The 12,245-nt window shown below is 39.7% G+C and overlaps 1 protein-coding gene across 1 annotated transcript in view; it reads right to left on the bottom strand.

Moving 5' to 3' along the window:
- The window catches only part of serinc4 (serine incorporator 4), a 45,383-nt gene extending 33,407 nt beyond the window's left edge, over positions 1 to 11,976 (bottom strand). The window contains exon 1 of the mRNA XM_035999669.1: positions 11,752 to 11,976. Within this exon, the coding sequence (XP_035855562.1) occupies positions 11,752 to 11,778 (27 nt within the window). The 5' untranslated portion in view covers positions 11,779 to 11,976. The remainder of the gene's footprint in view (positions 1 to 11,751) is intronic.
- Positions 11,977 to 12,245: the final 269 nt, after the last annotated feature.

The raw sequence follows: 12,245 nt of genomic DNA, 5'->3' as shown, positions 1-12,245 counted from the left end.
TGGCACCGCTAGCACCGTCACGGCTTCGAGTATGACTTCTGCGGACTTTAAAGCCGAACTTCTCGTTGCTCTCCGAGAAGAGATGGTAGGCATTTTCAAGTCTGAGTTACAGATGGCTATGACTGAAAACCTATCCCAAATAAAGTCAGAATTGCAAAGTGTGAAAACGGAGCTGACGGCTAACTTAGCCGCTACAAAGTCTGACGTGGGTGAGCTAAGGGGGACTGTGATTGAGATGGAGGAATCGCTGTCAACTTGCACAGACGACGTGGCGTACCTCAAGAGTAAAGTGGAGAACCTGTCTAATAAAGTTCTGGCTCTTGAGAATAAATGTGAAGATCTAGAAGGTAGATCTCGCCGCAATAACATCCGTATAATCGGGTTATCTGAGCAATGTGGCACGGTTACCGCAGCATCTACCTCCACCCTGCTTTATCTGTTTTAAATTTTTTAATCTGTTTTCATGTAAAGCACTTTGAATTGCCCTGTTGCTGAAATGTGCTATACAAATAAAGCTGCCTTGCCTTGCCTTGCCTTAAAGCAGCCATATTATGCTCATTTTCAGGTTCATAATTGTATTTTAAGGTTGTACCAGAATAGGTTTACATGGTTTAATTTTCAAAAAACACCATATTTGTGTTGTACTGCAGTGCTCTCTCTCACTGCTGCAGCTCCTCTTTTCAGCTGGTCTCTGTTTTAGCTACAGAGTGAGACCTCTTTTCTTCTTCTTCTTCTGTACTATCTTTGATTGCACTCGCACATGCCCAGTAGCTCAGATGTAGATCATGTCAGCTAGCTAGCTCCATAGACAGTAAAAGAAAGGCTGTTTCTACAACTTCGGTCAGTTACAAGGCAGGATTAGCTGGGAGACTTCTAAATGAGGGCGCACATGGAAGTAGTTCTTTTGTAGATTATGGTGAACTTGTGTGTGTTGTAGCAGTGCTTTGCTATTGAGAACGAGGTAGCATGCTAGCGTTAGCATGCTAGCTTTAGCATTAGCGTTAGCATGCTAACGCTACGAGCTAATGGTTGCGGTTAGCCTGCTCGTTTCGGCTTGTGACGTCACAAGCCGTGCGGATGTTGAACAGCTCACCCAGAGACTGAAGGCAGGACACATTCAGAAACCGTATCTCACTCTAAACAGCATGGATGGATTTTTTTCAAAGTTTGTATGTGTGTGGAAGCACCAGAGACACAAAAGAACACCCCAAATCTCAGAAAAAGTGTTTTTTTCATAATATGGGCACTTTAAGGAAGCGCTTAACTTGGATAAAGCACCTCTTATTGATCGTGCTCATCGATCCTTAAACCCCAAGCCCAAACCCGGAGAGCGGCCACGCCCCATAATAGCACGTTTACATTATTACGCAGATTGTGCTGATATCCTTCAACGTGCCAGGACCCAGCAGCGGATCAAGATTGGGGACTCTACAATCTCCATCTTTCCGGATCACAAAGCCCGGACGGCGAGAGCACGCGCTGCTTTTAACGACGTCAGGAGGCAACTCAGGGACATTCCAGGCATACGGTATGGTCTGATATATCCTGCTCTCCTCCGGATCACAACGAGTGGAGGGGTTACAAAGGAGTTCACATCCCCTGGAGAGGCTGCTGTTTTTATCAAAACCCTTAAATAGTTCAAGCTGATTTTGAGTGCCACCTGCCTACAAAATGACTTTGAACGTTCATGTAACATCAAAGTAAATTTGACTTTGGGACATAAGTAACAGTGGCACAAATATTTTATTATTTTGATAAGCAAATATCTTTCTCAGGTTCACACAAGTTGCACTGTTCTAGTTGAATCTACACCCTGTAATTTAAGTTACACATTTTATTATTGTTGTGCAGGAGCTCCTGTTGAGTTTGGAGAAGTATGAAGATGACTGTTAGGTCTAATACACGGAGTTTAGTTGTTCTGCTAATGACTCCTAGTGGAGTCTGCACCGGTATCCTATCGTTTGGGGATGGGGTAATGTTAGGTGCGGGGGGAGGGGGGTTTGGGCTTATCTACTATTTTTGTCTCCTTTTTTTTTTTTTTTTTTTTTTTTGTGTTGGAGGTTGAATTGTGGTTGCAGTTTCGGTTGTGATATAAACTAAACATGACAAGTATTAAAGCTTTAAATGCGAGATTTGTTAGTTGGAATATCAAGGGTTTGGGGAGTGCTGTCAAACGCTCAAAGGTGTTTTCTCATTTAAAGCGTTTAAAGCCTGATATTGTTTTTCTGCAGGAGACCCACATGCGAAATAATGACCAGGCACGGTTGAGATGTCCCTGGCTTGCGGAGATATTCCATTCCAGCTTCAATTCTAAGGCCAGAGGGGTTGCCATTCTGATTAGTAAATCAGTTCCATTTACACAGACCAAAATCATTTCTGACAAGGACAGCAGGTATTTCATCATTCTAGGGACTATATACCAGATTCCAGTTCTACTTGTCAATGTATATGCACCAAATTTTGACAATCCTAGTTTTTCAAATACTCTGTTTAAGAAACACCATCATTAAATGATGTATTCTTTATATTTGGCGGGGACATGAATTGTGTTTTGAATTCTCAGCTGGAACGTTCTAAAGTCAGCTTGTATCAGTCACAAATGGCTAGAACTCTTAGTAGTTTTATGTCCAACAATGGCTACATTGACCCCTGGAGGGTTCGTAATCCAACTGGCAGACAATACTCCTTTTATTCACAGGTACACCAGACATTTTCCCTTATCGACTATTTTTTTATTGATGCCAGACTGATGCCCAAAGTGACAGATACTTGTTATCATCCTATTATTATTTCAGACCATTCACCTTTAACCTTGGACATTCAGTTCTCGTCTGAATCTCGTTACCCCACCCACTGGAGATTTAACATATCTCTTTTGTCTGATGACAAATTTCATAAATTTATTATAAGTACAATTGAGGATTTTATATCTCTCAACCAATCTGAATCGGAACCCATTTCTAAGATGCTCCTGTGGGAATCTTTAAAGGCCTACTTACGGGGTCAGATTATTTCATATTCTGCTCATTTGAAGAAATCAAGAATGTCAACCATTCAAAAATTATCAGCCGATCTGGAATCTGTGGATCAACAGCTTGCCGCATCCACCTCTCCTGATTTACTAAGGCGGCGTGTGGTATTGAAAACAGAGTTAGACTTGATCACAACTAATGAAGCTGAGCGGTTACTTCTACATTCTCAGGCCAAATACTACGAATATGGAGACAAATCTGGACGATTACTAGCTCACCAACTGCGTCGACAAGCAGCCTCACGTTTAGTACCCCGTGTTAGAGATGAGTCGGGGATGTTGGTGGAGGAACCTGACCTTATTAATTCAGTATTTTCATCCTTTCATAAATCTTTGTATAGTTCGGAATTTCCATCGGACTTGACTGATATGGATGCGTTTTTGCAAGACCTAGATTTTCCGGATATGAGCACAGATGCAATTGATCAGTTGGACTCTCCACTGACTACGCAAGAACTTACATTGGCTCTACAAAGTATGCAAAATAATAAGGCACCTGGGCCAGACGGGTTCCCGGTTGAATTTTTCAAGGCATTCCATAATCAACTCATTCCGCTGTTACATGCTGTTTATGTAGAATCTCTGTCAAACAGCTCTCTTCCTTTCACTTTGAGACAGGCTTCTATTAGCATTCTTCTGAAAAAGGGCAAGGATCCCGAACTTTGTACTTCTCTTTGATGAATGTCGATACCAAGGTTCTTGCGAAAGCTTTGGCACGTCGTCTAGAGAAGGTGCTTCCAACAATTATATCTCAGGAGCAGACAGGCTTCATAAAAGGACGTCAGCTTTTTTATAATGTCCGTACTTTATTGAATGTTATCTATTCAAAAGGAACCGCTGCCATTCCAGAAGTCGTAATCTCTGTTGATGCAGAAAAGGCGTTCGACAGAGTTGAATGGAATTACTTGTTTGCAGTTTTGACGAAATTTGGATTTGGTAATGTTTTTATATCCTGGATACGCCTTCTCTATACATCACCCTGTGTCAGTATCACAACTAATAATGTTCAATCTAGTTATTTTTCCTTGAATCGTGGCTGTAGACAAGGTTGTCCTTTGTCTCCACTCCTCTTTGCTCTTGCAATAGAACCTCTGTCCATTTATTTGAGGTCTTTCCCCATCTTTAACGGCATTACGCAGTCCCGTGTCAAATTCAAACTTTCTTTATATGCTGACGATCTGCTATTGTATGTCACAAATCCTGTAGGGGCGTGCCCTGTTATCCTTTCTTTTTTTCATAGATTCGGTTCGTTTTCGGGATACAAGATCAATGTCTCGAAGAGTGAATGTTACCCGGTCAATGCCCTAGCAATGCAGCTCTCTCAATCTGATATTCTCTTCAAACTGAGTCCTTCGGGATTTAAGTATCTGGGGGTTCATGTGGCTAGGTCCTACAAATCTCTTTATGCTGTAAACTTTTCTCCCCTATTAACTGAGATTAAGGTTGATTTCCAAAGATGGGGTTCCCTCCCCCTTTCCCTGATTGGTAGAATTAACGTGGTCAAAATGAATGTCCTCCCAAAATTCCTGTTTCTGTTCCAGTGCCTACCTATTTTTTTATCTAAAGTTTTTTTTCAAAAGCATTGATTCAGTTATATCTCATTTTCTGTGGAATGGTAAGACACCTAGAGTTGGACTAAAAATACTTCAGAATTGCAAATTTGATGGTGGCCTCTCTCTACCAAATTTCAGAGTTTATTATTGGGCCACGAATATAACTAAAACTATATTTTGGCTAAAATTGGTCAACATACCTTGGTGTCAGTTGGAAATACAATCATGTCCCTCGTCCTCTTTACTGGCAATCTGTGCCCACTTGACCTTAATACAATTTAAAGTAGTGTTCAGATGTCACTATTCTAAAACCCGAATATCACAAATTTTCCCTAATGCAATTGATCTGTGACAGATGCTCTGGTTCGCCCTGTAATCTTGCACATATGTTTTTCTTTTGCCCAACTCTAGGAAATATCTGGCAAGCTTATTTTGACACCATGTCTAAAGTGCTCCTCAAGACCATTGATATTTCTCCGCATGTAGCCATTTTTGGCACTCCTCAAGAATACCACCGTTTTTCATCAGTGCAGTTAGAGGTCCTGGCTTTCACTTCCTTGATAGTGAGATGCCATCTCCTTCTTAATTGGAAAGCAACAAATGCCCCGTCCAATACACTTTGGATCACTGATGTCATGTCCTTTCTAAAACTGGAAAAAATAAGATACTCTAAACATGGTAATCTCACCAAATGTTACAGTAAGTGGCAAACATTTATGCAATTTTTTTCAGGCTAATTGGGCCTAACTCCAACACGCACCCTTTTTGTTTTTCTTTCTTTCCCTTTCACAGGTTTTTGTTGTTTTTTTTTACTTTAATTTCATTTTATTTTACTTTATGTGGGAAAAAAAAAAGAAAAATTTAAAAAAAGTTGTATACAAATATGTTTGTTATTGTTATCCAAGTGCCTTCACTGTTTTTTGTGTGCAAACCAATAAATATATGAAACAGAGAAAACCCCCCCACTACGATATGGCCCCCCCCCCTCCCCCAAATGCAGAATCCAGCCAATATACAGTACAGTATACCCACTACAATACATTAGACTACACCACTGCGAGACGCCCCAACTCACAGTAGTTTCCTGTATCTGTCTCATGTGGGTTTCTCCCATAGACTGTTAATATTAATGGACAACGCATCCGGTTCGGCGAAGTGCTGCAAATGCGGAAGTGCCTTAAACCTGCGTTCTATCTGAATTCCAGCAGGGGGCGACACATGCGGTTGCAAAAGGAGGTCTGTTTCTGTAGAAGTCTATGAGAAAGTGACCAACTTCTCACTTGATTTATTACCTCAGTAAACATTTTCATGAGTTTATGGTCTCAATTGCTAGTTTTAAGTCTTCTGCAACACAGAATGATGTTCATTTTTTGAATTATGGTCTTGTTGATTAAAATCAGCGATAAAGCAGGGGGTGTTTTAGGGCTTGGCTATGATGTGATTGCCAGTGAAAGTGTGTAACGTAGCGTAGAGTGTAAGCAGCTCCTCCCTCACTCCTCCCTCTCGTCTAAAATTGTCTGTTTATATTAGGAATCTGAAACAGCAACATATCTGAATGTTATCAAACTCTCTCAGTACATTGATGTTTTGTAATCATATAATAATGACCATATTGTGTCGTCAAAGTAGGCCAACAAATTATGTGTGGGATAAATAAAAGTCAAACTTGGAGAAAATAAGCTTCATCTGTTCTTCACTTCAAATCACTGCAACTCACTTCATAACTTAACCGAAACTAAGATAACACTAATATGGTCATAACAATAGTGTATCTATGGTTACCATAAGACAAAAATCGTGATTCTGGGTCGACACAGACATACTATGGGTCTAATGAAATTAAACACAACTATAATCAGTTGACTTGTGCCACAGGTTGAAAGAGACTGTTTGTGCTGAGATAGATCTACACATTCTTCGTATGAGATGGCCCACAACAACAATGATAAATTATCACGTTTGCGCATGACTGACGTGTTTAATTTTTACCCCCAAAATGGGATAAAGTGGGGTCATGCCTGTTTGTTGTACATCAGTTAGGTTTTGGTATGTGAGGCAAAGATGAACCTACTTCACTGTTTCAAGGCTTGCATTTGCCCATGTTAAATTGTGATATCACCAGTTAACATGGGTGTATATTTCTCTCATATGTTATATGTTATTTGTCCGTGACATCCAAGGTTCAAATCCCAGCCAGATCTCTAGTGCGTTGTTTCGTTTTATTTTTTTCCGTTCATACAGTATGTGTCGTATTTGTGTGGATGTGATGCTTAAACGGACATGTTTTCAGCAATATCCATTATTTTGTCTCACTTGCAAACACTTCATGAAAATGTGAGCCTCTGGCACTCGAGGGGCGGAGGCAGAGCAGAACGGAGGGCAGGGCCTTGTTGAATATTCACTGATTTCATGCAAATATCACCAGTTAACATGATCACCAGCTAAACTGGCACACCAGCTTGACACACACACCAGCGCACAAGTATAAAGATCAGGCCACTTACGTTATTTGCACTACAAAGAGTGTATATATTTGTTATTTATTTTTGGTATAGTGCTTAACAAGCATCATTTAATTTTGCCCAGTTGTGGCCTGTTGAGGTGTTGTGTTATTTGTATCGATCCACTATATAAACATAATATCTACATACATGGCATTTGATTGGAGGCTAGTCTCACTTTGTCCCACAGCAACATTAAAATAGTTTAGATTTGTGTACATTGTATTGTATTAAGTGTCCATTTCATTATAATATTCAGATTTATCATAAATAATTGAACATGCACTGTCTATCAATGTCTTTTAAGTTCCATTAAAGAGGGGTAGGTGGAGGTGGGGTCACATTTGAGCATTTAAAAATGTACTTGAAAGTAACGCAATAGTTACTTTCTGAAGTAACTAGTTATTTTCATAATTTGTAACTGAATAACTAATTTAGTTACTTTTTGGAAGAAGTAACTAGTAACTGTAACTAATTACTTTTTAAAAGTAACTTGCCCAACACTGAGGATGAGTTGTTCTTAGGACAAAACGTCTTTACATTCATGTTGGAAAATAGCAGCCTGTGCCAAAATCTTGCACTGTAATTCTTCAGAAGAGCCACACTTTCTAAGGAACTTTCTAGGAACTGCGTAACAAACAAGAGGTAAATAAGAGGTTGGCTTGGTTTAGACTCGGCTAAGAGGATTGGCTTTACAAACCCAGTGAATGAAGTCTCTCTGAGCAAATCAATAGTTGTAGGATTATTAGTCTGTGGAGCTGACCGTTGCAGAGTAGCTGCAGAGTAAAGCCATGTGCACAGCAAGAGGCACGACAAATATCACCCACAGCTAGAACCACGCTGTCACATATTATTTGATTTTCATTTAACCAAACTTTCTTTCACCTGTGCTGTTCTGTTCTGTCGAGGGAAGACTGCAGCCACTTCATTTTAACCTAAAAAGGTGCATACGTGTTCTGTGCAAAGTAACTATACAAATGTAAAGCCAGGCTGCCACATATGTATCAAATGTATTTTCACCGTCACATTTTCAGGAGCCATGCACCTAAAAATACATCAGATGTTTAACCTGTTTTTCAGTTTTTATCGGATTAACCCAGGTTTAAATTGTGTTCAAGCCTGTTTCTATTTTTGTCTTGTTTTATTCCCACAACATCTGCACATATATTTCTTTATGCTTGTAAACTTATATGTCTGTCTTTGTGAACCACATTGGTGCAAAACTTGTTTGCTTTTTAGATATATGATATATATATATGATTCAATAAACTTGAAACCTGAAAAATGTCTTAACCCTTGTGTTGTCTTCCTGTCGACCATGCACTTGTTGTCCTCCAACAAAATTAACTCCCGGTCTGTTTTGCCTTTTTATAAAACATAAAGTATAGTATCACCCAATTCTATTGTGCACCTTCTAGCCAACTTCATTCCAACTTATTACCAATAGTTTTACACTTATTTTTTTATTTTTTTTATTTATGGTCAATAAACCACATTTACTGTACATGACATTATACCTTATTTTGGAGTAAAATAGGCAGAAATTATGAATTATTTTTACTATAGTGAAGATCAGATGAATATATGTTGATGGATTATCACAGACTGGTATATGTCAATGTTTAGTCAGGAAAACTGTTTTGAAACCATTTTATTATTTTGAATGGCAGAACATATTTCCGATAAAGAAATTTTGAAAACGGGTCAAATTTGACCCGAAGACAACATAGGGTTAAACACTATGAAAATGAAAATGACTGCGCGCATGAATAAGATGCTGTGTGTTTCTAGGAATAACCTTCCTGCTGATATCAGACTCTGACTCTGTTGTCTTTTCCTGGTTTTAAAGGCTGCATTACAGTAAAGTGATGCCATTTTCTGAACTTACCTGTTGTAGCTGTTCTATTATTTTTTACTTTATACACTTAGTCATTGTATCCACATTATTGGTGATTATTTATCAAAACTCTCATTGTGTAATTATATTGTGAAAGCACCAATAGTCAACCCTACAATATCGCCGCAATATCGACATTGATGTATTTGGTAAAAAATATCAGGATATTTGATTTGTTCCCTATCACCCAGCGTCCAAGCGGCCTGCCCATCCCTCTCTCCCTCCCTCTCTCGCGTCCTAGTTTCTCCTCCTTTTTCTCTCGCTTTACTCAGGCTTCTCTGTGACCATCAGCTGTCCTGGGACCTTTTCTCTCTCTCTCTCTCTCTCTCTCTCTCTCTCTCTCTCCTGGCTGTCTGTGCCTCATTCCAGATGTTTTGGATCTGGATCTTCAGCCTCTCCTCTTGTATAGCTCAACCTCTGTGTGTGCTTGTTTCCTTTCTACAATCTGTGTGAATGATGTGCTTGAGCTTTGCCTCTTGTGTGTTTTGGTCTCCTGTCCTCATTTCCAGCTCTTCATTGTGTGTGGGGGGAAGGCTGTGTGTCTCAGGTCAACCTGATTGTCTATACTGTAATTGAACTTGTTGGTCTATTCTGTACACGCGGCATGTATTACACGTCTGTCCATCCAGGGAGAGGGATCCCTCCTCTGTTACTCTTCCTGGTGTTGCTTCCATTTTTCCCCATTGAAGTTTTTTTGGGGGGCGAGATTTTCTTTATCTAAATGGAGGACCTGTAGACAGACGGTATTGTATGCTGTATGGATCGTTAAGGCCCCTTGAGGCAAATTTGGGATTTATGATATTGGGCTATATGAATTTAAAATGGATATTCATAACTTCGTAAACTGTAAGACGTAAAATAAGAGTTATAAGAATAAGACAAAGTACGCCATCTTAATTTTGCATTTAGATATTTGTCTTATAAACATGTCAAGATGTTGTTAAAGTGCCCATATTATGCTCATTTTCAGGTTCATAATTGTAATTTGAGGTTGTACCAGAATAGGTTTACATGGTTTAATTTTCAAAAAACACGATATTTTTATGGCTACGTGCAGTAGCTAGGTAAAGATCACATCAGCTAGCTAGCTATTTCTCTAACTTCAGTTAGTACGAGGCAGGATTAGCTGAGAGACTTCTTCTAAACGAGGGCGCGCTTCCAACTTTGCGTGGAATACCTGCAGAACAGGGACATGGAAGTAGTTCTTTTGTAGATTATGGTGAACTAGTGTGTGTTGTAGCAGTGTTTTGCCATTGAGAACAAGGGGGCTAACCGCTAGCATGCTAGTGCCAGCATGGTTTAGCCCCCTCGTTTCAGCTAGTGATGTAGAAAGCCCTGCAGATTTTGAACAGCTCACCCGGAGCCTGAAGGCAGGTTATATACAGAAACCTGTATCTCACTCAAAACAGCATGGATGGTTTTTTTTTCCAAGTTTGTATGCGTGTGGAAGCACCAGAGACACAAAATAACACCCCAAATTCTTTCATAATATGGGCACTTTAAAGCAACCAGAAATACACATTTTAAGACCAAAGATATCCCCTCACATTTTATCCTTAATCTCACTTTGTATTATTCCTTCTAACATGAGTGGTAGCATTCCAGTAAGTCCCTGTGATAAACATGTGTTGCTCCGAGCGGCATTCCTGGGGGCCCCTTCCCTCCGATAATTGCTGCTGCCTTGTGGGAGAGGAGGACGTGCCAATGAGGACAAACAAAAGCAAAGCTGATGCAAATAGCCGCTTGAGTGAAAGCGCTCAATCTATGCTTTCAATAGGCTTGCGCAACAACACTTGGCTGAAATCCAAGCTTGTTTACAAAAAAAGGACAATCCATTCATGACTCATGGAGGAGTCTCTCTCTCTGAGAACAATGGGGCAACGGTTTGTGACTAGCATTGTTTTTTTAAACCTGTTTTAGACGTAGGTGGATAAAAAGATGGGTGTTGTAAATGATGTACATGCAAGCAATAAGAAACACAGTGTACCAATTCATGACTGGCATGAATGAGTGCACAAACTCCTATTCTGACGTATTAGACTGCTGACAGATTATCAAAAGAATCATAAAAATGGCTGAACTTTGGTGAAAAATGGAAAGAAGCTCATGTTTTTATTGATCTGACACCAAATCCTGATGTTTAACTCCTTCATTTGTGTTACATATTTTCTTTCTATTGGCTGGTTTTTGTAGGATTTACACTTCATGGCCAAAAGTACAGTATGTGGACGCTCCTGTCTAGGGCTGCACGATGTGAGGAAAATATCTAATTGTGATTATTTTGACTGATATTGCGATTGCGATATGATTCACGATATTAGAGGGAATGATCGTTTTTGTATCATTATTCTCATTTTTATTGAAAATTATTAACATTGAAAGAAATTAAAATGATTAGTGTGATTTTTGCGAGGATCTGTACCAAACAAAGATGTTTTTCTTTAGTCTGTAGGATAGGATTTGTACGCCGGGACGTCTCTGCAGCACCACACTACTTCATTCACAATGGTTTCACACATATTTTGCCATTAACAAATATTGCGCCCCCCTGCGATTTGGATATCAATATTGCGATTTCGATACAATTGCGATTAATTGTGCAGCCCTATCTCCTGTCTTCATGTTTAGTAGCTTTGTGCAGTTTTTCTTTTTTCCAAAATATCATGGACCATTTTAGGTAAATCCCTTTCACATGCACATGCATTTGTGTGTGTTTGCCCTGCCTGCTTATTTTTTTTCCCACTTCGAGAGAAATCAGCAAAGTCTCACCTGGGTCCAAAGCCAGCGTCCGGACATGACGGCCTGAAAGCTGATGAGAGCTCCAAATTGTCAGACGACCATCAGTCATACAGCGGGATGAAGGGGTTGGCATGACGACCGCTATGTCTGTCCGATCCCTGTGCCATTCCTCTGACTCCTCTCGACCACACACTTCTACTGAAGGATGAACCAGACAGCACTGAGACGGTTTTCAGTCCTTGTTTCTCTTTTTCCTTTAATCTGATTAATGGTAGGTGGACTGAAAAAAGGGGTCAAAGGTCTGGAGAAGTCTGGAGACACAGGGAATCTGTTACAGTAGATGAAGGGCTATTTGTGTTAACAACTAAACCTCTTATAAAAGGACAAGGATAGAACGGGGAGGAGCACAGGAGTGATTTTAGAGTTTTTCCATCTTCTCTCAGACAATAACAACATAGTAGATATATCAGATATATTGTTTTAAACCTGAAAATTAATATTTGATCCAATCAGAAACGAAGGTC

Source organism: Sander lucioperca, chromosome 3, assembly GCF_008315115.2.
Source record: "Sander lucioperca isolate FBNREF2018 chromosome 3, SLUC_FBN_1.2, whole genome shotgun sequence".
In the NCBI taxonomy this organism is placed as follows: domain Eukaryota; kingdom Metazoa; phylum Chordata; class Actinopteri; order Perciformes; family Percidae; genus Sander; species Sander lucioperca.
The sequence above is the reverse complement of the archived record's forward strand: the minus strand, read 5'-3'. Positions and strand labels throughout refer to the sequence as shown.